Source organism: Serinus canaria, chromosome 21, assembly GCF_022539315.1.
Source record: "Serinus canaria isolate serCan28SL12 chromosome 21, serCan2020, whole genome shotgun sequence".
Taxonomy (NCBI): domain Eukaryota; kingdom Metazoa; phylum Chordata; class Aves; order Passeriformes; family Fringillidae; genus Serinus; species Serinus canaria.
Window position 1 is genome coordinate 5,318,439 of NC_066334.1, and position 24,455 is coordinate 5,342,893.

Below are 24,455 nucleotides of genomic sequence, written 5' to 3' on the forward strand. Positions count from 1 at the left end.
AGGGAGGGAGCGGGTCGCGTTCAAAATGGCGGAGCGGGGCGGGCGCGGCAGCGGTCACGGCAGCCTGGACAAGAGCATCACCCTCCCGCCCGACGAGATCTTCCGCAACCTGGAGAACGCCAAGCGCTTCGCCATAGACATCGGTAACCGGGCGGGGGAGGCCTGCGGGGAAGGGGCGGCGGTGGGGAACGGGCGGCGGCTCCGGCCCCGCTGGGGGGGCCCGCGGGGGGGGCCGGGCCGGGCGCGCGCGGGGCAGCCTGGGAAGTGTAGTCTCCCGCGACGCGCGGGCCAGCGCGGGTGAGCGCGGGCTCACTACAGCTCCCAGCGGGTTGCGCGATATGGGGGGCGGCGTGGAGCACGACGGGAGTTGTAGTTCCGCCGGTGGGTACAGGCGCAGCGCGGGCTAGGGGCGGAACTACAGGTCCCGGCGGGCCCCGCGCGGGTAACGGGCCGCGGGGAGCCGGGCGGGGTGGCCCGGTCGGGGCTGCCCTGTCGGGGCTGCCCTTGGCCACCAAGGGGGGACGGGGGAGAGCCCGGAGGGTTCTACCGGACCGGCGGGGAGGCGGCGGGGCTGGGGGGCATCGGCTGCACCCCCGCAGAGCGCGCCGGGCCCTGCCCCAGTGCGCCAGGCCCGTGTGCGGAGCCCCTCAGCCGCCCCCCGGCCCAGGCCGCGGCCCGCGGGATGCTGCGGGCGCTCCTCCGGCTCCCAAAACCGGCCTGGAAGAAACAAAAAGAGCCGGTGACGGCGGCTGTGGCACTGCCCGGGCGGGACAGAGCGGCTGCGGGGCTTGCCGTGTGTCGGGGTCTGTCACTGCTGCCTCAGTCACCCCCAAAACCACCCGCTGCCCCCTGCCTACACCCCAGCAGCCGACATGGGCGATTTCCCCGGCGGACAGGGTGACACACGGGACAGGGTGACACACGGGACAGGGTGACACACGGGACAGGGTGACACGCGGGACAGGGTGACACACAGCAGGTGACAGCCAGGAACTGTGCAGCAGGCTCAGCCTGCTCCCCGTTCCTCCCGTGCAGGGATCAGCAGTGGCTCTGCGGACACACTAAGCCCCAAGTGCCTTTTCACACATTTCCCTTCCCTTTTACGGTTTCGGCATCAGCGGAACTTTTCAGGAGAAAAGCCAGGGAAAAGAAAAGCAAAGTATTACTGCTCAGGTGAACACTGCTCTGTGTGCTGGGGACTCAGGGACAGTGGGAAGAAAACCTGCACCATAGTAAAAAATGTTGTCGTGTCACTTCAGCCCCTGGGGAGCTGCTGGTTGCACGCCTGGGAAAATAACAGCTGGAGCTGGCCCTTTGTGCGGGTCAGCTCGGAATTAGAGTCCTGGGATTAGTTATAAAACCTGGTTACATGTCTCAGCTGGTGTTCTGAATGGATTTAAGTCTTTATAAACTGGGAGAGCAAGGGGATAATGCACAAAGCATGGCTCTGCATCCCGTGGGTCTGGTGGTGGATTCCTGCAGCACCTGTGTCATTGTCGGTGTTAAGAATGTGACACTCCAACACTGAGCCTCTGTTTGGAGCTGTGGAGGGAAACGTCCCCATAAAAACTGTGCAAGGCCTCACCTTTTAGCAGAACAGACCGTGGGTTTTGTTTACCAGAAACTTCAAAGCACTGCCTGGGACAGTGAAATCAGATCCAAGGTCAGGGAACTTTTATTGCTTTTGTTACTCTGTCTGTCCATGGTCACTCTATGTTGACCTCACTTAAGTTTTCCTGGAGTAAGCTGCCTGTTTTTCTCCTACAGGCTGCAAATACTTTCCTAACAAAAATGTTTGAGCACTGTGGAAGAGCTGACAGTGTCTTTGACCTCTGATGCTTCGTTTCTTGGTTTTCATTAGGCAGCAGAGTGCAGTGCCACTGAATTTAGCCAGTTGTTTAGGATCTAACATTGCCAGGTTTTTATTCACTTTCAGGACTTTAATGTTAGCCCAGTAGTGGATCACAGTTACCCTCAGACCTGGAGCACTGTGGTGGAAAACATTGAAGCTGTTCAGTGTAACCCCAGAAATCCACTTTTGCAGGTCAGATGCAAGGACAGGGCAAGGGGTTGAATTCTGTGTCAAGGGGAGAGTTGAAAGTTTTATTGCCATGAGCAGACTGGAGGCCTGAAGGGGATGATGAGGCTGCTCTGCTCAGACTTGCACATTGCTAACATCTCCACTTCTGTGTGCTTGAGAAACATCACTCTGAGCATTCTTTACCCCAAAGCCAAGACCAGTCTTGCAAAATAATTACCCAGTACAGAGGGTCATTTTCTAACCAGCCATGAGTTTACAGACTTGTCCCTAAAAGCAGGGTAAGAATATTATTTAGGTGTGGCTGCTGAAACACTCTGTGCACATGGGGGGCATTGCTCAGTGGTGGCAAACCAGCTGAGAAAATCCTGGTACAGATTTGGGGGGTTTCATCAAGTTCCCAAACAAGGTGAATACCAGCAGTACATGTACTGGCCTGGCTAATTAAGAATTTCCTGCTCATCTTCATCCCACATCAGTCAGGCACAAACTGAATTTATGGAGCTTTTCCCTTCTGTGATGCTCTGGGGGTTAACCAGGCCAAGAATCCTCAACAAAGGATTCTTTCTACATTTCCATTAATTTTTTCTGGCTTTACCTGAGGAAACCTGGAGAACCAAGAGCTGACATAAACACAAGTTCTGTTGTTTGCTCCAAGGTGAGGCATTAATCATAACTTGTCATCTCTTTATGAACAGGAGGTTCATTAACCAAGCTGGCTTATTACTCAACTGTACAGCACAAAGTGGCAAGAGTGAGATCCTTTGATCATTCTGGAAAGGTGAGAATTCCATCAGGGATCAGCTGCATGGGATTGACTCACAGGAGTGAGGTTCTGGACTGGCTAGAACAGAAATTGTATCCAAGCACATCTCGTAACTTGTTTATATAAAACTTTTTGGGAAGTGTTTGTATTGCCAGGTACTGTTTGAAATGTTTATTTTCCAGACAATAAGTGTGGAAAATAGAGTAACTTCTGTAAAAAAACCTTGCTCTTGTGCAGACCTAAGTTTCCTCATGCAGAGGGATTTCCTGCATGTCAGCTGCATGGGAGAATTGATTATCTCAGCTTAAGGAGAATTAAGAGCTGTGAAACTCTATTCTTCTTTGGCATAGCTTGAGGTGTTCTGTTTAATGGCATTAACACAGTTTCAAGGGCAAGAAAAGCACAAGTATTGATGTTCAGTAGTTCAGCATTTAACCTTGCTTCTGCAAGAATGTTCTCTAAGAAATCCTTTTCTCTTTTGAAGGACATAGACAATGAACCCTTGTATGAAATATCTGTTCAGGAGGAGATTACAGCTCGACTTCACTTCATCAAATTTGAAAACACTTACATTGAAACCTGCCTAGATTTCATCAAAGACCATCTTGTCAATACAGAGACAAAAGTCATCAAAGCCACAGGTGGTGGTGCCTATAAATTCAAAGACCTTATTGAGAAGAAACTGGGGTTGAAGTAAGTGGAACTGCTTTTTCTGTTATGAAGAATTAACTTACACCTACTCCAAAAGCTTTTGTCATTTTCCTGGGCATGCTCAGAGGTAATTCATGTGACAGTCATTTGCTGTACAGCTCCTACCTAAACTTCATGCAAAGGCTTGCAGCAGAACAATGAATGATAACCTCATAAATTTACTGTTCAAATACCATTATCAAACACCAAATACTAAAAAGTTGACACTGAAACATGCCTAGATGTCATCAAAGGCTGTCTTATCAATACAGAGACAAAAACCATCACAGCCACAGTTTGGTGCCTATAAATTCACACTTTCTATGCTGTAAGAAAACATTTATTTACCACAATATTCAAGCACCTCTCCTGCTGTGATCTGTGTAGGAGATTCCTCAACCCCTGAGGGCCTGTGCTCATCTTTTAGACTGTCTTTGCATATTAAGTGTTTCTCCTGATAAGCTGGGCTCTGTTATCTGCTGTTTCACACCAGCCCCCTTTAGTACCTCATTGGCTGTTACTAAAGATCAATTGATCAAGATAAGGAGGCACTTTCCCCTCTTATCTCACCTGGTGCACCTGGTTTAGGTTTTTATTTGGTTCTGACACACTCAGTTTTTCTCCAGCTCCAAACCAGAGCTGCTTCTCCACCGTGGAACACCCAAATCATTCTGTAGTAGTTGAGATGAGTTTGTGCCTTGTTTATGTGTTTCCAGCAAGCCTCAGGATGTTTCCTGTAAGAATTTCCATAAATCAACAACAGTACAGACACACAGAGGTTCAGAGAAGTCAGTGTGTGTTAGCTGACTTACCAATCACCTTCTCTAAGTTTTGTATCCCATTCCCAGACTCCACACTGGGGATATCCTGTTGGGAATCCTGCTGCTCTTGTGAGAAATCTCTTTTTCTGTGTTTGCTAATCCCACTTGTAGGCTCCTCCCAGCCCCTTGAATCTGTCATAAACAAGTGCTGAAATGTCGAGGGGTCCTTTTGTGCTTTATTAGGAGCCAGGGGAAGAGCAACAGACAATTATTCCATGTTGGGAAATTGTTTTTTGAGGTTAATTTCCAGCTAAGCCTCCTGACCTACTTTGTGGCAGGGGTGCACAGACCATGAAAGGAGCAGGGCAGGAAAAGAGCAGTGTAAACAAGCAAACAGGATTATTTTTAATGACAACATGATTAAAGTTACTGTGTAACAGAACTCCAGCCTGCACTTCTGCCATGGGAAGGGAGCCCCAGACCATGTGCAGATGGAGATTTCATGTTTCCAGAGAGCTGAGCTTGTGCCAGGTGGTGTGAAAATTCCCCTCTGCCAAGTCTGTGCAAACTCCTGCTCCAAAATCAAACTGCCTTATCAGCAGGGCTGGGACATTTATTTCGGGCTTTTTCCTCCCCCTCAGAGTTGATAAGGAAGATGTAATGACCTGCTTAATTAAGGGCTGCAACTTTGTGCTGAGGAACATCCCCCACGAGGTGTTTGCTTACCAGAAGGATTCAGACACAGAATTCCGGTTCCAGACCAACCACCCCAACATTTTCCCTTATTTGCTGGTGAACATTGGCTCAGGGGTCTCCATAGTGAAGGTGAGTGGTGGCCAAAATGCTCTGCTGGAGATTTGATCTGAAACCTCTTCCTAGTTCAGATTTGTACTTGTTTCTTCTTGGGTAATGCAAGGTTTAAAAACGAAACTGTGCCTTTTTAGAAGTGAATTAATTGCAGAGTTGTGAATGCTTTTCTATTCACTAATTTTTTTAAATTACATTTAATTTGATGTTTAGAGAAGTGATTACCTAATGAGGACAAAGGCTGTCAGATCAAAGTGATTTTTGTTTGTTTTGTCACACTGTTGAAGAGTCCAAGTTTAATGTCCATATTTAGCCATTATTTGCCAAGAATTAAATACAAAGATTTCCAAAACTGCTTGTGGTGCATGTGCAATGTGCCCTTCTCCCCTGCCACTTCCACAGTGGGAGGATTCCATCTCCACTGATTCCACTCTTCCAAAACCCTGCACACTCTGATATTTAAATCTATGTTCAACCTTATAAAAGGACTTTCTAAATAAATCTGCCCTTTTTGACTCACAGGTAGAATCAGAAGACAAATTTGAATGGATTGGGGGCAGCTCAATTGGAGGTGGAACCTTCTGGGGTCTGGGAGCTCTGCTCACCAAAACAAAGGTACCCAAGTGTCTCTTCAAGGGGGTTGGGATTAAATTAAATGCTGGGAGGAAGCCTGAAATGTTGGAATGTTAGGTAACAAGGCTGAGTCCTGCACTTGTGTTTGTATTTTTGACACTTCTGATGCATAAAAGAAAGTTTTACATGAAAAAAAAGATACTGGTGGAATATAGGGACAAGAATTAGAAGGTGCTTATTGTGACCAAAAGCAATCTTGCTTGGGGCTCAAGGGCAAGTGATGGACAAGAACCTCCTCAAAGTCATTTTTTATTCTCTTTTTAACTTAAAATGCCAGCCCAGTTCCTGCAGTACTATCTGCAGAAGAAAGCAGGGAGCACAGAATTGCTGCAAAATGTCTGGGAGCTGAGAGGAGAAATTTTGCCTCATGGTTGGTTCCTTGGTTGCCAATTCAAGTTTAAATCCTGGGCTGATGAGCAAGGCCTGACTTAGTCCTGCTCTGACATCATGCTGGGCTTCCCAAAGAGCCACCTGGCGTAAAGGAGTGTCCTAAATGTCAGCAGTGTAGGAAAAGCTCGAGTTACAAATGCACCAGATAAGAAAATGTCAAAGGGAGGGCACAGCCTGGCCTGGGCTTTTGGTTTGGTGCTCCTAAAGAAGAAATCTCAGAACATGACAGTGCCTGCTCTTAATTCTCGCTTGGTTTTGTAGAAGAAATTCAGGTTAACAGGGTTATAAATTAAGGATTGGCATAATGGAGCTTGCCTGCAAGTTTAATTTCAGGCACAGGAAAGGCACACTGAGACTTTTTCTCAAACTTCTCTTTTATTGTGCTCCAGGAAGACAAAATTCTGTTTCCTCTTAGTTCCTTGTTTCTGAATTCCAAGATAAGGGATGCCACGAGGCCTCTGACTGTTTTATATGTGCTGACCCACCCTAGTTTTCAGGGGAAATTCAACAAAATATCTACAAGTAAGAAAGGTTGATTGTGCTTTTCATCTTTAAAGGAGCTCCACTGAAGATCTGTGTGTTTGATCACTCTGGATACATCCTTGTAATTAGAAATAGCCTGTCTTTGCCTGGCAGGGCTAATTCTAAGTCTGGTTTTGATCAGTGAAGATGTTGCAGAGCTCTGGCTCAGGTCAGCTGTGCTAACTGTGCTTCTCACCCTCAGAAATTTGATGAGTTGCTGCAGCTGGCCTCAAAGGGCCAGCACACCAACGTGGACATGCTGGTGAAGGATGTGTATGGAGGTGCCTACCAGACCCTGGGGCTCAGTGGGAATCTCATTGCCAGCAGCTTTGGGAAGTCCACCACAGCAGACAAAGGTACTGAGATAAAAAAGATCTACCCAAACATCTCCTCTGGCTCTTGGGAATCAACTTTATACTGATCTGACAAGTAGAGCTGAAAATAATCTCCAGCTTCTTTCATCATCTTGTGTTTTGCTTGCACAATATTGATGTAAAGTATTATGCAGTACTGCTTTATAAGCAGACATTTAAATTTTCAGTTTGGGATTGCCTAAGCCAAGGGAAAATTAAAAAATAGCTGTCTGGTTAGCCTGGGGTTAATTCATTCCTGTGGGAAAAAGATGTGGCTTTCTGGGCTCCAGAAAGGCCCTTTGTCAGTGATTTGTTACAATTTGCAGTGTCTTAGTGAAATATTTGCAGTGCATCTCAGGCCAAGAGGGATGGATGAACCCTCACCCGTGGTTCCTAGAGAGAAGAAATGGATTCCTGCCATCCAGAAGTTTCTTTTCAAGAAATGTTTCACATAGGCTTATTTTCCTGATATCTTTAATCAAATCACACTCCTCCTTGTTAGAAGTACATTATATATGTGAGGCTTTTTCTTCTCCACACATCAGGAAAACTCCTCCAATCTTGGATTTTTCTTTCCCCAGCTGCAGGTTCAGTTAGAAAAGCAGCAGAGTCCTCTGGAGCTTCCTCACTCTGTGTGTCATTTGCTTTACTCTTCCTTGCCTTCCAGAGTTTTCCAAAGAAGATATGGCCAAAAGTTTGCTCCACATGATCAGCAATGACATTGGCCAGCTGGCCTGCCTGCATGCCAAACTGCACAACCTGGATAAAATCTATTTTGGAGGGTTTTTTATCCGGGGCCACCCCGTCACCATGCGCACAATCACCTACAGCATCAACTTCTTCTCCAAGGTACGGGAAACACAGGCTTCCCTGCAGCAAAGTCACATTTTAGGTGTTTTCCTAGGCTCTTGGGATACCTTAATAATGAATTTGCACATGAAGTAAGCTTAGAGTGCTGCTCCTTAGGTAGGTAAGGCAGGGATGTGTTGTGGGAGGGGTGAAATCAGTGTGAAATGTCTGCGAGTTGTGTCTGGCCTTTTTTCTCTCTCCCTACCTCCCTCTCTCTCTTTTTATTATTATTTTTTGATTGACAGTCTGTCTTGTAGCTCCAAGTAATGAGTTTTCCACTGTGTTCTTAGATAGTCACCATCATTATTCAATTCCTCTTGCTGATTTGCATCTTTCCACCCCCAGGCCATGCAGTGTGGGGTTGTTCTGAGACAGTTGGCATCAGTGGGGTTTTGTTACTAAAGAGAAAATCAAACCTCAGATCAACCCAGCTGAAGTTCTTTGCAGGTTTTGAAGCTGTGGAAAATACTGAAGATTGTTGACTAGGAGAAAGGTCCAATCCACAAGCTGGTTAATGGTTGTTACAGGTGGATTAGTCCTGCACTTTGGGAATTTTATAGAGAAGATGACACCAATTTTTTCTCATCTCAGTGCTTCATGCAAGAGACTCCTGTGTGCTGCCTTTTCCCTCTTTATTTCATCATTGTTGTCCCTTCCTGTTCCAAGAAAGCTATTGCAAAACTGCAGCTTTAGGTTGTTGTAAGAGACACTTGGCCAGGGATTCAGATCCAAATCTCCCTGTGAGCTGGAGCTGCTGTTTCCCTGTAGCTGCCCTCAGGGTGAGCTGTCCCCACTGTCACTGCTGAATTCCTTGGAAAGGTCTCACCCAGCCTGGGAAAGCTGAGGGGCCCTGCTGTGAGGATGGAGGTTTCTCCTCCCCAGCATCCCTGTATTTTGCATTAAGAATTGGATTATTTGGATGGGGGAATGCCTGCCTGTGGGTAATGCCCAGTGTCTGTGTGGTGTTGAAGAGCAGTGCAGTGAAATAAAGACAAGGAGCAGTGTCCCAAAGGTGTTGCTGGCTGCAGTGGCACACACTCACCTTGGCAATCCCATGCCCTTGCATTTGCAGCCTGTTGAAGCAAGAGGAGTTGAATATTCATGGAATGATGCAGTGGTGCTTTCCAGGGAAGGCCATAGAGCACACACTGCTGGTGCATGGGTGTTTTCCAGCTGTGTGATAACTGGGGAATGATGTGTGTGAGCAGTTCCTCCCTGAGCTGTTCCAGAAGCACCATTAAAAGTTGCTGAATGTGTGAGAATGTAGCACAAATGACTATTACCATCTTCTAGTTGTTTCTATTAAATTAAAGTGTGAAACTAGTGACAAAGAAGTGCCTGTTAGCCCTCAGGGACCATCCAATTGCAATGTTTCATATTGTGGCAGGGAGAGGTTCAGGCATTGTTCCTGAGACATGAAGGCTACCTGGGAGCCATTGGGGCATTTTTAAAAGGAGCTGAACAAGACAGTAAGTACAGCACTGCTCTGTTCTGTATATGCTGTGTTCTGAAATGTCAGTGTACTGTCCAAGTTTCTCTTAAGAGGCTGCATGTAAGCTGTTGCCTAAATAAATCCATTTGGCACTAATAAACACAGATGCTGGGCTTTGGTTTTATACATTCTGGCAGGGACATCTTAATTTCTCACTGGATTTCCTGCTCACCTTTGAGAAGGCAGCAGGACTGGGCTCTTCTCCTCTCTGCATTTCTACAAAGAGCAGTCACAGCTCTAAATGCAGCTGGAGAAATGTGGGTTTGGAGACCCTCCCCCTCTTTAAGAGGCCACTTCTGAATTCCTTTAATGTACTGAGGAAGACCAGCATCTCCAGACTGTTTGTCTGAGAATGAAAAGCCTCACAGAGGAGACCCTTCTGTCCAGATCCCTTGGATCCAGGGTGCTTTGGTGGAATTCTGCCTGTTTAGTTTTCCTTTTCCCCTGTTGGTGTACTGGCAAGGCAGGCAGTACACTGGTTACAGTGGCACAGCCACAGGCTGCTGATGGTACTTAGCTCAGCAAGTATCAAACACACCTCCAAAAAATGGATGTGGAATCCCTTTCCTGCCCATTTGATAGAGATGGGCAAAGAACCAGCTACTGAAGAATTAAAGACATTGCTTCTGCAGCATGTACTGCACATCTGAGCTCATTACATTTTCCTCAAATAAAGCAAATCTGGAAATAACTTTAATATTTCTCTGAAGCTTACATTGTGCTTTGGGAGTTCTGTAATACTCTTTTGTTAATAATGGATCTAGATTTAGAAATAAATGCTCAGTGGTAGTGCTTTGGAGGCATGCTGATTAACGATAAGGAAATGGGGTTAAAATAATGATTTTTGAACTTAAATTATCTCTTGTCTCATTCAGGTTGAAGCTCCTTGGAGCAGGTAATTCATTGAGTGGTTGAAACATCTCTTTTGGGGGTTAGAGGGAAAAATTCTGTTTGCTTTTGAAGACAAGGGGAGCTGGCTTGTGTAGTGCAGCAGCTGCTCAGAGGGATGCTGGCTCTAGACTCACTCACAGGAGTATTCTCAGTTTTATTTTCAGATTATGTGTGTCTGTGTCTTTCTCTTTTCTAGATCCAAACCAGTACAGCTGGGGAGAGAATTATGCTGGGAGTTCTGGGCTCATGAGCACATCCCCTGATGTTTCCCCCCTGCAGAGAACACGGAGTGGTACAGTATGTGCTGTCTTTCCTAGCCCTGTGTGTGTTCTCTTAGCAGTGCTGGCCTGGACATTGGGGATTATTCTCCAGCTGGTTGCTGCTTGCCCTTGAGGCTCCTGCTTCCCAGAGAAGTGCCCAGTCTGGTGTCTGGTGTGGTGTTGTCTCGTGTCCTGTGTGGTGTTGGATGGAATGTTTCATGAAACAGACTGGCTGCTACTTTGGCTTGCTCTCCTTTGCCAAAGTGGGGGGAGTGTTTGTCTCTCTCTCCCTTTTGCTGCAGCTGAAATACCTCAGAATTTGGATTTTCTTAGTCAACCATCTTTAAGCAGTGTTAATTTGCTTCCTGTGAGAAGAAAAATACAAGATTGGACAGAAGAGCACAAGCCCAGTCCCTTAAAGTCACTGACAGTAGAGCAATTCTGATTCCACTGTGGGTTATTTTCACACTGGATAATTTCTGTCTTTAGAGGGGGCATGGATAAAATAATCCACAGAGGGAACTGGATTATTTATGATAACCTATAATTGTCTGCAAATCTGTCAGTCTTAACCATCCCTGGACTTCTGCAGCCCTTGTGCTAATTTAATTAATTGTGAATGAACTTCTGAGTGAGTTCTAATCCATCTCTTTCATTTCTCCCCTAGTTTGACATGCTGGAAATGGACAGATTGGAGAGACCACTTGTTAACCTGCCACTGCTGAAAGACCCCTCCACCTATATCCCAGACACTGTTGACCTCACAGATGATGCCATGGCCAGAAAATACTGGCTCACCTGCTTTGAGGAGGCACTGGATGGGGTAAGTGTCACAGAACAGTCCTGTGTCAGTGACACAGGTATTTAGGAAACAAATCTGTGGAGCAGAGTGTTTGTCCTGGGAAATGTTCCTGCTGGCACCCCTCTGGAAGTGCAGTCCCTCTTTCCCTGTGACAAAGGCACCTGTCCCAGTCCCTTAAGGAGGGGCTTGGTCTCTTCAAAGGCAGAAATGTTCTTCTGTGGTGCTTTTTTTTAATCTCCTGAAAGGTGTTTTCAAAGCATTTTCTGTCTTTAATGGCACTTGGACCTCTCTGTACAGAGCTGCAAGCAGGACAGTTACACAACCAAAGGCCAGAGATCCTTGGGTTGTTCCTCCTCTGGGAGCAGTCCTGCTGCCTCACAGACACTTGTGCATGGGAAGGGAACAATTGAACCTGACACAAATTACTTTTTTCTGCACTGAAGATGATTCAGGCAGTTCACTGGAGTAAACACAAAGAGAACACAAGGGGTCGATGTGCACCATGAAATTTCTGCCTGCTTCTCCTTTACTGTATGTGCATTGTTATTTTTTTCTCCTCTAAGTAGTTAGAACTTGTGCTTAATTTCTGAAAGTGCAGTCTGGAAAACAAACTTTAACTCTTTTGGGATGAAAAGAGCCATTAAAATTGTTATTTACTGTTTGGAATGAAGGGAGGCTGGGAGGTGCTGTGTGGGAGGGAGCAGCCAGGCTGCAGGCACAGAACAGGGAGGCAGATGGAGGGGTTATTGCTCAGACTGAACTTCACACCAATTACAGGAGGAAGAGTTAATTTGGTAACTCCAAAAGCGTTGCCTCTTTTCTCTGCCAGGTGGCAAAGCGAGCTGCAGCCAGCCAGCCAGACTCTGTGGATGCACAGGAGAGAGCTGAGAAATTCCGCCAGAAATACTGGAACAAGCTCCAGACACTCAGGCAGCAGCCCTTGTGAGTGGTTTGATTTTCCCACTTGCTGCTTCTGTTGTGCAGTGGAAGCCCACCAGAAGCTAACCAGGTTGGGGAGCAGAGCAAACAAAGCCAAGTAGGCTGAAGGCTCAGATGTGCCAAACATCAGATCCTCTGCACAGAGATTTTGGATTTCACCTGTTGGAGTTGAGCAGAGAAATTCTATCTTGGCAGAAAAATTGTAATTAAAAATTTGTATGTGGTTATTAAAAATAGCAGCAAGTTAATTCTGGACATTCTCCCTTCCTGTATTTAAATAATCCTATTGTAGATTTATTATTGAATCTGCAATAAATAATTGTAGATTCAATAATCTTATTGTAAAGCCAGGGTTTAGCACCTGTGACTTTCAGCTTCAGTGCTCATGTGAGGGGCTGTGATTTCCAGAGGAAACAGAGAGAAAAAATAACTTTTTCTGTTTGAAGTAATTGATTTGGTTTTTTTCCCCCCTTCTCCCTTTTTAAAGTGCTTATGGTACCTTAACAGTCAGAAGTCTCTTGGATACAAGGGAACACTGTTTGAACGAGTTCAGTTTTCCAGATCCCTATTCCAAGGTGAGTTCAAGATACTTTTCCAACACTGAAACTGCACAGGTGATGGATGGTTCAGAAGGGAGAGATGAGGAACCAGTTCCTGCACTGGCTGGGAGCAGAAACAGCCCTGGGGAGGGGGACATAAACCCTTCACCTCAACAGGCTCCTGGTGGGCATAATGATAACCAAAATATCACCAGCTTCAGTTGCCTGACAGCCCTGAGAAGCCATCGTGGTGCTCCTGAGCTGGGTGTGGTGGCTGTCACCAGACAGTGTCACCAGGCTGACACTGCTCTGATGCACTCCTCTGTGGCTGCTTTTGTCCCTTGTGAGGTTCTCAGCACTGGGTTGGAGAGGACACAATGCACAACTTCCTGCTCTTGAAAACATTCATTACCCCTGTGCAGCTGTTTTCTCTCTGTGCTTTGTTCTGTGACATGAAATGACTGGGGAGAGGACATTGGAGTCATTATTTCTCAAAAAACAACTTTCTGTATGTCCATTGTTTGTGTGACATATAAATAACAACAGTGCTAGTGGCTGATCCAAGGCTCTTTTCCTGACTGTTGACATATTTCTGCAAAATACAGAGAGATTCTCCCTGGCTGCACTGTCAGGTGGTGCCTTCACTCTGGGAAAGGGCTAAAACACATGGGAGGTGGCTTTTGCTCATGTTTGCTTCTTGTAATTCAGAAAAGTTACTGCCAAGACAAGATTTTGGTACCCAGAATCATTTTACATTTTCTAAGAGAGCTCACCCTGTAACACTGATCTTACTGGAGCCAGAGAAGAGAAAAAAACCTCAGAGCTGCTGAGAATTTGGGATGATGCAAAAGAAAAAAATAAACACCCTTCATATTGTGTGGGACTGCTGGTGGTGGTTTCCTGGGGTTGATGCATCATTTTACTGCCATGAGGTTTTTTGTGTCCACATTCTTGCCCAAGAGCTATGTCCCAGTCTGCTCAAGATCTGTTGCACCTCTAACTTGCTAAGAGCAGTAATTCTTGGGTTATAGATCACATCCTGGCACTCATGACACTTTTTGTGAGAATCTAGGAAAGTTTCCTTGGTCCTAAGCACTGACAGCAATAATTGGTTGGTCCATGAGAGGCCATGAACACGGAGGAGATGCTTAAAAGTGGCCTTGGGACTGAGACAGACAAAGCTGGGTGAGAAATGTTGGTGTGAAAATGCAATGTTTCCTGTGTGTCTTACAGGTAAAGCAGAAAGAAAATGGAATAGCCCTAAAGTGTTTCCAGAGTGTGATCGAGTCCCTGGATTCCCTGGACTGGGAGGAGAGGCAGTTTGCACTGGTGAAAGGACTTCTGGCAGGGAATGTCTTTGACTGGGGAGCAAAGGCAGTCTCAGAGTAGGTGTTACATCCTTTAACAGCACCCTTTAAGCTACAGAATGTAAAAAATTCCTCAAAAATTCCTCAATCTCCCCCTCCCCACTGTTACAGCCTGCAGCTGGTTTAAGTCATGACATTTCATGGTGGTTTGCAGACCCAAAAATGTCTTTTTTCCTGTAGCCTGCTGTCTGCAAATATCTGTACATTGCTGAGGCTGTTTTAGCATCAGAACTCTGATTTAATGTCCTGATGAGCCTTTTGTTTTTAACATGATTAAAAAATACTTTTCCCAGTCCTGGGACCCACAGACACTCCCAGTTTAAGCAGTGCAGTAAAATTGCTGGGCCCCAGCTAAAGAAATGTTTGAATTCCACTGATGTGAGGTGGAGGTGTTGAACTGTGCCCTTTGTCTCTCTCCTGTCCCAGTGTTCTGGAGTCTGAGCCACAGTTTGGGTTTGAAGAAGCCAAGTCAAAGCTCCAAGGTAAGGGGAGATCCCTGCTGGTGGGTGGATGTTAATGAGGGAATGGAGTGGGAATGTTTGTGGGGCTCTGGGACCCAGGTGACAGAGAATCATTAGGGCTTGTTAGGGTTATTTAAATGCAGACCCAGAGTTTGGGTAGTGCTCCAAAGGAGTTAAACCTGCACACTCTCTCCTTAAACACAGAGATGGTCACTCACTGTGGTGTCCCTGCCAGGGAACAGTGTCCTGGGGGGTCCACACCCAGCTCTCACCTCTCCACAGCTTTAGTGTGAAAATTCCACTTCAGGCCTCCTGTCCTGGAGCCATTCCCATAACAGAGGGCTCAGGAACTCTGCCAGCCTACACATTAAACATTGGAAACCTGAGCTCAAATGCTTCAGTGAGTGCAGCATGAGCCTCCTGCTTGTACCATGTGCAGAATGACTGCTGATAAGAGTTAGTGGCTGCTGATAAGAAATGCTGACCCTGCTCTGTCTGTGCCACAGAACGTCCCTGGTTGGAAGATTCCTACAGCCAGTGGCTGGAGCGACTGAAGGTATGACCCTGGGTGGCCCTGAACCCACTAATTAACCACCTTAATCACCAAACCACCCTGCTAATCTGGGGTTTGAACACAACTCTCTTCAGACAGCCCAAAACAAATCCCAGTAATTCACCATAAAGGGATTAGTCTAAAATGTGGTTACTTCCCCAGCTGAATTCCCACTGGAGCCCAGCTGCTCCAGAGCCTCCCCTCCTTATCAGGGCTCTTATTTCCATACCCCCAGACCCCTGAATTTAAAACCCTGGGGCCAAATGTAGTGTTTGAGTTGTTCCTCCCCCTGAGTAGCCAAGCTAAAACTGGCATTGATGTAGGAGCTTGCTGAAGTAATGAACTTACCAATTAGGACAGCTTTTTTTTTCTTTATTCCCATGTGATCTCTTTTACCATTTAATTAAGATTAATTAAAAAGCTTTTGTGTCTTTGTGTAAATCTCTCTGTTGAAAATGGCAGCCTAGAGGTTGGGATGAGCAGACTATAGCAAATCATTACATGCTCCATCCTAAAACAAAGCACCAGCTAATCTTGTGTAACAGGGATAATTAGGGAACTGCAGGCACTGTCCTGTCAGTTTTTATTAGGAATTAAGCATTTTTCAGTTCTTCTGTTGGTCTGAACTGGAGTGAACTAAGTTTCATAACACCAGGTTGAGAACAAATGAAGAGGTTAATGGAGAATAGGCACTATCTTTTCATTTTAGGATGTCACTGCCCCCACAGTCCATGCTGCCCTTTCCTGGCAGAAGGGAATGCTGTTCAGCCAGCACCAGGCTGGCTTAAAACACCCTCCAAGGTAGGTCCAGCTGTCACCCAGCGCGTCCAGGATCAAAGCCTGACTCTGGAGTTAGGCCTGGCTTGAGTTGGCAGGTGCAGGTTTTGTTGCTGGAGTTTGAGAGCCCTGTCTCAAACACAGCACAGGAACTTGAGGGGTGTTTTAAAACAGGAACTGTTTTAAACCCACCATCAGGGAGCCCCCATTCCTCCTGTTTGTCACTGGTGTGTGCTGGGAGTTTACTGCAGTCCAGACCCCAAGCTCAGGTGTTCCAGGGTACAAAATGTGGGGCTGTGGAGGAGTAGCTGTGAATAACAAACTGCCCTGAGGTGAGTGGTGCTCCATCCTGAATGCATTGGTTTTCTCTTGCAGGAGGGTCCCCCTCATAAATGTGCCTTAATTTTCGCAGATAACAGTGGGATAGACATAATTTTAGGAGTCTTTCCTTTTGTCCGAGAGCTCCTTTCTAGAGGGACAGAGGTGAGTGCTTTTCCTTGCCAATTCCTCTGGAGTTTTGGTGTCACTGCCCACCAGCAGGACACTCCTCTGCCAAACTGGGAATGATCCAAGCACCTGGAATGCCAGAGCCTGACTGTGTGACCTCTCCTGGCACCTTCCCCCAGGTGATTTTGGCCTGTAACTCTGGCCCTGCCCTCAACGACGTCACCTACAGCGAGTCCCTGATCGTGACCGAGCGCATCGCGGCCATGGACCCCGTGATCCAGTAAGCAGCACCTCTGTCACCCCTCCCTGGGGACAGCAGATCCTGGCCACAGCCTGGCTTTGCCTTTCACTGTTCATCTGTAACTGCAGCCTCAGCCCAAGGCAGAGCATTTGCTTTCGTTAAAGTGAAAAATTTAGAAATTGGGTCTTTCTGGCACGCCCATAGTTATATTTCGTATTGTGTCTTCCCCTGACAAGCACTCCAGCTGCTCTGCCAGGAATTTTCTGTGTTAATAGAGGCAAATCCATGTATATCACACACAGAGTGTCCCCAGGAGAGGATGCTCAAGGAAACATTGTGTTTCCTGGTGAAGTCCCTGCAGCAAAAACCCCTTTATAAAAGAGGGTTTGATATTCCTGCTTCTCTGGCTTATTCCCAGATGTGTAAGGCCCTGCTGAAGCAGCTGTTTAATATTTTTGTCTTTTTAAACAGCTCTGCACTGAGGGATGAGAAGCTGCTGTTGGTTCAGACGGGCTCCAGCTCTCCGTGCCTGGATCTGAGGTACGTGGGCAAAGCCCCTCTGTGTGGTTTGTGTGCCTCAGCTGCAGGATGGTCAGAGGTTTGGCTGTGGAGCATCCCAGGCACCCTTCCCATTGGGAATCACTTCTGCACACCCATCAGGAGTTGCTTAGTGTGGGTTTACAGACTGTCACTGCTCAGGCCTTACAGCCCTTGGTGAGGTGTCTGTGTTCTGGGCACAGCTGGGTGAGGAGCTGTGGTTATGGCTGGTGTCAGATACTGCAGGTGGCCAAAACCCCCTGGGACAGAAGCACCATTTCACCTTGTTTAACCTCTTCTGATCAGTTCCTCTATTGGAGACAGAATTTAGCTGTATCAAAATCCCAACTTGGCTACATTTAAACAACATTTGAATTGATCCCCTTGGCTTTCAGGTGCCACTGTTTGTGGGCACCAGTAAGTCCATGCAGAATCCCAGTGGGCAGCTCTGGGGTGCAGCTGCAGGTGTGGCTGTGGTGTGGCTGCAGGTGTGGCCATAGTGAGGCTGTGGTGAGGCTGTAGATGGAGCTAAGGTGTGGCTGCAGGTTTGACCAAAGTGTGGCTGCACTGGTGGCCGAGGGGTGGCTGTGGTGTGGCCATGGTGTGGCTGCAGGTTGGGCTAAGGTGTGGCTTCAGGTTGGGCTAAGGTGTGGCTGCAGTGTGGCTGCAGGTAGAGCTGAGGTGTGGCTGCAGTGAGGCTGCAGGTGGAGCTGGGCTGTGACTAAAGTGTGGCTGTAGTGGTGGCTGACGGGTGACCGCAGTGGTGGCCACAGTGTGGCCATGGTGTGGCTGCAGATGGAGCTGAGGTGTGGCCATGGTGGGGCTACAGTTGGAGCTGGGGTGTGACCAAAGTGTGGCTGTAGTGGTGGCCGAGAGGTGGCTGTGGTGTGGCTGCAGATGGAGCTGAGGTGTGGCTGAGCTGTGGCCGCAGATGGAGCCGTGCTCTGGCCGTGCTGTGGCCGCAGATGGAGCCGTGCTCTGGCCGTGCTCTGGCCGTGCTGTGGCCGCAGATGGAGCTGAAGTGTGGCCGTGCTCTGGCCGTGCTGTGGCCGCTCTGACTGCGCTGTGTTGCAGCCGCCTGGACCAGGGCCTGGCCGTGCTGGTGCGGGAGCGGCAGACGGACCTGGTGGTCATCGAGGGCATGGGCAGGGCCATCCACACCAACTACTACGCCGTGCTCAGGTGTGAGAGCCTCAAGCTGGCCGTCATCAAGAACTCGTGGCTCGCCGACCGCCTCGGGGGCAAAATCTTCAGTGTCATCTTCAAGTACGAAGTGCCCTGTAAATGATGGAGCTGGCACGGCCCACGGACTTGCACTAGTTTTACTTTAACTGTAAAGAATGTATTTTTATTACAACAGGGACAAGAGTTCACAGGAAATTCCGTATTTATATTGTGCTTTTGTGACTTAAAAAGCGACAATATGATTCACTCTATAGTCTACACACTCAAATATATATATGTATATCACTCATTGTTTATTTTGGTAAGTGTTTATTTTAATGCTGCAGTATTTGTGATGAAAAGACTTTATTTTTTTGTTCTGTGAGACATTCATATAGAAATATATTTAAATGTCAATGAAACCTTTTTTATACATCTCTGCCTACTCTGCCAGCAGTGACACAGCACCTACCAAACAGTTTTTAAGTGCTAAGTGAACCTGTTGTTGCATTTTCTGATGTTGCATTTTCAGCTTTTAGACTTACCTAAATCTCTCCTGCTCTGTGCAGCTCAGCTGATGGAAGGGCTGATCCACCTTCTCACCCCACAAACGTTGCTCAGGCTGTGACTGAGCCAGGGTTGTTGCAGTCTGAGTTAAGGACCAGCCCTGGTTTCCCAACACCTGGAATTCCTAACCCCTTGTTTATTCCCATTAGCAGGAGGGACAAGGGAGGGAGTCCTGCAGCTGCACTGAATTCCTTCACAGCAGCTGGAAGCTGGGTCTCCCTAAGTTCCCCTCCCAGGGAATGTGCAGTGCTGGATTCAGGATCACCCAGAAGTTCCCAGCCTGAGCCCCCTTGGTTTGTGTTGCCTTCAGTTCTCCCTGCTGGGACTGACAAGGATTGGTGGCTTTGTTCCTGCAGGGCAATTACAGCCATTCCCAAGGAACCCAATTTGTTTTTTCCCTCCTTCAGCTGTGCAGTTCATAAATGGAGTGATTTCACCACCAATTTGCCCTAACACTTAAATGCCTCAGTCATCCGAGCTCTGAAAGGGAAACAGCTTAATGAGGAAGGTGTTTAACATGCAGCTGAGAAAACTGTTCCCCTGAACTTCAGCATTATTTGGGAGCAGGAGCGTGATGCAAAACACCCTCACATCTCCCCTTGCAGGGGAGCTGGGGCTCTGCTGTGATTGACTCATCCTCACACCCCTTCCCTGCTCTGGCACTGATGGATTTCCACTGTCAATCTTCAATTCTTGGGCAACAAGAACAAAACATTCTCTGTCCCCCCACAGTGGCCCTTATCCTGTGCTGGGAAGGGACAAAGGACAAGCCCTGCCTGGCATTTCTTAGCTCACCGTGGTGGCAGGGGCTCCCTTTTTGGGGTGTGGGGTGCAGGGAAGGCCTGTCTGGGGTTACACAGCAGCACTGTCAGCTCTGATCCAGGAATTGCCTTCCCAGGGAGCAGCCCCTCCTGCTCAGGCAGGGCAGGGTGAGGCTGTTTAGAGCTGCAATGCTTAAGCTGCTGCTCCTGATGATGAGACAGACAAGAGCTTTAATGTTCCAGGACTGTTCCTCACACAGCAATTAGTAGCAGAGGCTTCACATTAACCTGTCCCCAGTCACTTCCTCCTCCAGGCCTTCATGGACTTACAGGGTGAACTTCAAACCTAACCAGGGATCCACCATCCTGGCCAGCTCTGCTCCACTTTATCCATTTGTCACCGTTCCACTCAAGCCCTTAGCAATTTAAATTCTTCCAAGCCACTTCATTTCCCTGTGTCTGCAGCTCCACCACCACTCCAGAAGTGCTGTGTGTGTGTGTGTAATTAGCAAACTAACACTCTAGGCTAGCAGAAAAACATCTTCCTACACTGATACAGCTCCTAGGACGTGGCACAACCCTAACACAGCAAAAACTCCTCAAGCATTTGCCTTCCCTGACGTCTCCTGGCTTTGCCTGGCAGCTCCTTTTATGCGTAGACGAGTGCAGATTTCTTCTGTGAAAACAGAGCAGCAAGATTTCTGAAAGAGAAAGGGGGAGAGAGGCTGTGGGTGGTTGTTGTGTGGATCCATCTTTTCTATGTGCACATTGGGAGGGCTGGAGAGCAGGAGCACCAAGGGGCATTGGTGCAGTGTGTTTTCCTTGCCTAATGACTAAAGAACAGCCACCACTGGGAATGAACTCATTTAGGCTCATTTATTGTCCTCTCTAACACCCAGGGCAGTGGAATGCAGTTTGGCTGCCTTGGGATTTCAGGGAATGTTAGTGATTTTTTTTTTTTTTTTTTTTGGAGGGGGGTGGGTGGGAAGGGATGCTAGGGGTTTATTTTATTTCTATATATTATATTGATACTGTTCAGGCTGCAAACCCATCCCACAGGCCAAGCTGTGAAATTTTGGCACTTGAACTGCACAGCCTCCCCTCACCCCTCGCACAGCTTTCCTCAAAAAACCAAGGTCAGGGTGGAAATGCTGGTGCAGGAGGGAGGGGGGGAGACAGGACAGGAGCTGGGACCCACCTTGGGGAAAGGAGGGACACAGGGGGCAGGACAGGACCTGGAGCAGGAGCCAGGAGGGACACAGGGGTGCAGGATGGGGCTTGAAGCAGGAGCCAGGAGGGACACAGGGGGCAGGACAGGACCTGGGGCAGGAGCCAGGAGGGACACAGGGGTGCAGGATGGGGCTTGGAGCAGGAGCCAGGAGGGACACAGGGATGCAGGATGGGGCTTGGAGCAGGAGCCAGGGCCCACCTTGGAGGAAGGAGGGACACAGGGATGCAGGATGGAGCTCAGAGCAGGAGCCAGGAGGGACACAGGGGTGCAGGATGGGGCTCAAAGCAGGAGCCAGGAGGGACACAGGGGTGCAGGATGGGGCTCAGAGCAGGAGCCAGGGCCCACCTTGGAGGAAGGAGGGACACAGAGATGCAGGATGGGGCTCAGAGCAGGAGCCAGGGCCCACCTTGGTGGAAGGAGGGACACAGGGGTGCAGGATGGGGCTCAGAGCAGGAGCCAGGAGGGACACAGAGATGCAGGATGGGGCTCAGAGCAGGAGCCAGGGCCCACCTTGGCGTGCGCGGCCGCGCGGCGGCTGCTGCTGGAGAGCTCGGCCAGGGCAGCGAGGATGCCGAGGGCGAGGCCGATGCCCAGGGTGAGGAAGAGCCCCCCCAGGGCCGGGGGCTCCAGGGGCCCCCAGCGCTCCTGGCTCTGGCGCAGGCAGCTGCTCTCCCACCATTTGTTCCTCAGGTAGTCCAGGTCGCCCGACTCGCGCAGCTTGAGCACGGCGATGGACAGGGGCTTGGTCCAGGGGGAGGCTGGGCAGCAGGAGAGGAGAGAGAGGAGGGTGGGAGAGCCCCCAGCCATGGTTTAGTTAAACATTGCTAAAGGGGCCAGAGGTGCCACTGAACACAGCCCCGCCTGCCAAAGGCTTTTCCTGGCTAACAATGACCCTGCCCTGGCCACAGAGGGGTGGTTACACAGGAGGGATAAGGGCAGAGCAAAGGTGCTTTGGGAAGAGCATGAGCAGACTGTCCCCTGCTCTGCATTCCTGGGGCCAAGGCCACCAGGAGATGAATATTTGTGGATTAGAATCCAAAGTGAAAGGCAGTGTTAATTCCCCAGAGAGCAGTGACCCCGCCCTGCAGCGCTCTCAGGCTGGTCACCCTGACAGCAGTGCTGGCTCTGGCCCGTGGCTGTCCCAGGGAGGAGCAGGGCAGCAGAGGGGACAGGACTCACCCTGGCTGGTGGCAATGCCGAAGCCACGGGCCCCAATGACCTCGGGGGCCCTGATGAGGTTGCAGTGGCGGGCGGCCGCCAGGTCCTGCGAGATGGACTCGCCGATGAAGGCGTAGTTGGAGTCCATCACGCGCTGCACGGCCTCCTGGTAGGTCTTGACCAGCACGTGCTCCCTCCTCTTTTCCATGTACTCGTAGATCATCTGGTGGATGGGGTTCTTGGAGTTCTGCAGCCCAGAAATCCAAGTGTCAAAGTCAAACGTCAAACCCAAGTGTCAAAAAATCCAAGTGTCAAACTCAAGGGTGAGACAAGCACCAAAAAAAGGAAAAATCTGCTTGTATGTGCAAGGGTTGTGAAACAGTTTGGAGAAGAAGAGCACTTAAACCATGTGTGAACCCCTGCAAGCACAGACTGTCCCCAACATAGGGGACAAGCATCACACAGGGGTACAAGTGTCACAGATGGCACCTGCTGCCCGAGGTACACTTGGGTAGAGTGTACCTCTCTACCTGAAGGGTAGAGAGATTTTTTAAAGGAGAATTCAGAATCAAAATAAGAATTCTGCGCCTGCTTTCCTGTGAGGAGAGGTGGAGGAAGGGCTGAACAGAACAATAATCAATAATAATAAACAATAATAAATAATATTATTTGAAGTATGCCAGGAAAACCGAGGGAGTCAGCAGTGACAAGGGTGCTGTAGGGGTTACAAGGCCTGAGCTGTGGGACAGCCCCAGCTCAGCAGTGCTCAGGGAGATTCTCTGCACCTTGAAGTAGTAGAAGGTCGAGGAGCCCTCCAGTGTCCCAAACTCCAGGTTCCTCTGCTTGACCAGGTCCTCGAAGGTCTGGATGGGGAGCTGCTCGCTGCCCGAGCTCAGCAGGGCCGTGAAGTTGGCGATGTAGGCGGCCAGCAGGGCCAGGGTGAAGAGCCACCAGACCACAGCAATGACCCTCACCGAGAATGCCTGGGGCCTGGGGGTGGCACCTGCACCACAGGGAACCAATAAAGCACCATAAATCACACAGGAGGGGACCTGGGGCCAGAGACACACCAGAAGTGCAGGTCCACCAGCCTGAGTTACAGACTGCCCTTTAAATAAAGGCAACTGCAGACCCTGCTGCAGCTACACAGAGCCTGAGCCTGGAGGGTCCCTCTGTGCTGCTCTGGGCAGGGCTGGAGCAGCAGCAGTGGCACCAAGCTGCCCAAACAGCTCCTCCTGCCATGCTCAGCTGGGCATTGCCCCAAGCAGTGCTTACCCAGAGCAGAAAATGTTCCCCAGCTGGAGTCAGTCACCTGGACAAGCCCAGCAGGTCTGTACTCACACCTTCCCAAACTGGTTCAGAGCTCCAAGTGTCCCTGCTCGGACACCTTTTCACCCCAGGGTCACAGCAGGAGCTGGGTGCACCATCACCATCCTCCCAGCTCACCTTGCAGGGCCAATGCTCCTGCTCCAAACCAGAGGCTGTTCAGGAAGGTGAAGTGGTTCTCCTCATTCTTTGGCTCGTTCCATTCACAGGGGCTCAGTCTGTGGGAAAATGACAGGAAAAAAACCAGACATTCAGAGGGAAAAAAATAAAAATAATCCCCATCCAGATATCTGGTGTTCCTCACGGGGAGATCCCACTCATAATGCTGGCTTAGTCTGGCAGGGTTTAAGCTTTCCTAGCCCTTGTGCTAGAGCTGAACAGGAGGTTCCTCAGAGCCAAAGGCTCCCTGGGACCTGGGAGCTCCTCCCAGGTGAGAAAGGCACTGACTCGAACACAATCTGTGAAAGAAATGCATTTGTACCTGGCCACAAGGAAGAGGCAGAAGCAGGTGAGCAGGTAAGCAAATAAAAGAGCTGTCCAGGTCTCCTTGCTGAAAGGGGACAGGAAGTGGAAGAAGGACATGTCCTGGGAGGCCGTGTCCTTGCGGAGCAGGATCCCAATCCCGGTCTGCAGGAAGGGTGTGGTGAAGGACACCACCTCCTCCCTGGCTGAGGTGACAGTCAGTGGAGCCACTGCCATGTCAGCTTCCTGCCAAGGAGATGAAAAACAATCAGCCCCCAGCCCAGGGAACATTTCTGTCCCTCAAACATTTCTGTCCCTCAAGCAGGTGCTTCCCTGGCCCAGTGGGCGGGTGCTCCATTACTGCAGAGCTCCATTACTAAGCTCAGAACTTCCTAATATTTTACTAGATAAACTTTTTTGTTACTTAGAGAGTTATTTTAGACAAGGCTTCATACACAAACCATTATTCTATTTGTCCTCACTTTTCTACTTCTTATAAATGTTTTCTCCTGACAAATCTTCCAGGTACAGCTCAGCTCTAATCCCAGTTCTACTGGCTCTAAAGCCTGCCTTTGGCAGCTTTCCCAAAACCCTCTCATTTTAAAGAGTCCCACAGAAATGGCACCACATCTCCAGGTCAACAGCCTTGGGATGTGACCCCCAAGGAACAG

At 48.9% G+C, this 24,455-nt stretch overlaps 2 protein-coding genes across 2 annotated transcripts in view; one reads left to right on the forward strand and one right to left on the reverse strand.

Moving 5' to 3' along the window:
- PANK4 (pantothenate kinase 4 (inactive)) lies at positions 1–18,589 on the forward strand. Its single transcript, XM_030230966.2, has 19 exons — positions 1–143; positions 2,737–2,819; positions 3,289–3,497; positions 4,897–5,080; positions 5,585–5,677; positions 6,810–6,963; positions 7,628–7,809; positions 9,197–9,278; positions 10,389–10,489; positions 11,120–11,275; positions 12,084–12,196; positions 12,681–12,768; positions 13,966–14,117; positions 14,526–14,581; positions 15,067–15,116; positions 16,266–16,373; positions 16,517–16,617; positions 17,050–17,118; positions 18,190–18,589. Exons 1-19 carry the CDS (start codon positions 26–28, stop codon positions 18,401–18,403), a joined length of 2,313 nt encoding a protein of 770 aa, XP_030086826.1. The 5' UTR covers positions 1–25; the 3' UTR covers positions 18,404–18,589.
- Positions 18,573–24,455, reverse strand: part of LOC103820810 (probable glutamate receptor) — a 13,725-nt gene continuing 7,842 nt past the window's right edge. Inside the window, exons 6-11 of the mRNA XM_050982499.1 lie at positions 23,804–24,030; positions 23,443–23,540; positions 22,782–22,999; positions 22,018–22,243; positions 21,349–21,596; positions 18,573–20,308 (exon numbers count right to left, since the gene is read on the reverse strand). Coding sequence (XP_050838456.1) covers positions 20,207–20,308; positions 21,349–21,596; positions 22,018–22,243; positions 22,782–22,999; positions 23,443–23,540; positions 23,804–24,030 — 1,119 coding nt within the window. The 3' untranslated portion in view covers positions 18,573–20,206. The remainder of the gene's footprint in view (positions 20,309–21,348; positions 21,597–22,017; positions 22,244–22,781; positions 23,000–23,442; positions 23,541–23,803; positions 24,031–24,455) is intronic.

What these genes read in the sequence shown, in the direction of transcription:
- PANK4 (XM_030230966.2), top strand. Translation starts at nt 26, where the DNA reads ATGGCGGAGCGGGGCGGGCGCGGCAGCGGTCACGGCAGCCTGGACAAG. An exon ending in AGAGAACACGGAGTGGTACA is followed by an intron (nt 10,490 to 11,119) that starts GTATGTGCTGTC and finishes TTTCTCCCCTAG; the next exon opens with TTTGACATGCTGGAAATGGA. An exon ending in GCCATGGACCCCGTGATCCA is followed by an intron (nt 16,618 to 17,049) that starts GTAAGCAGCACC and finishes CTTTTTAAACAG; the next exon opens with CTCTGCACTGAGGGATGAGA.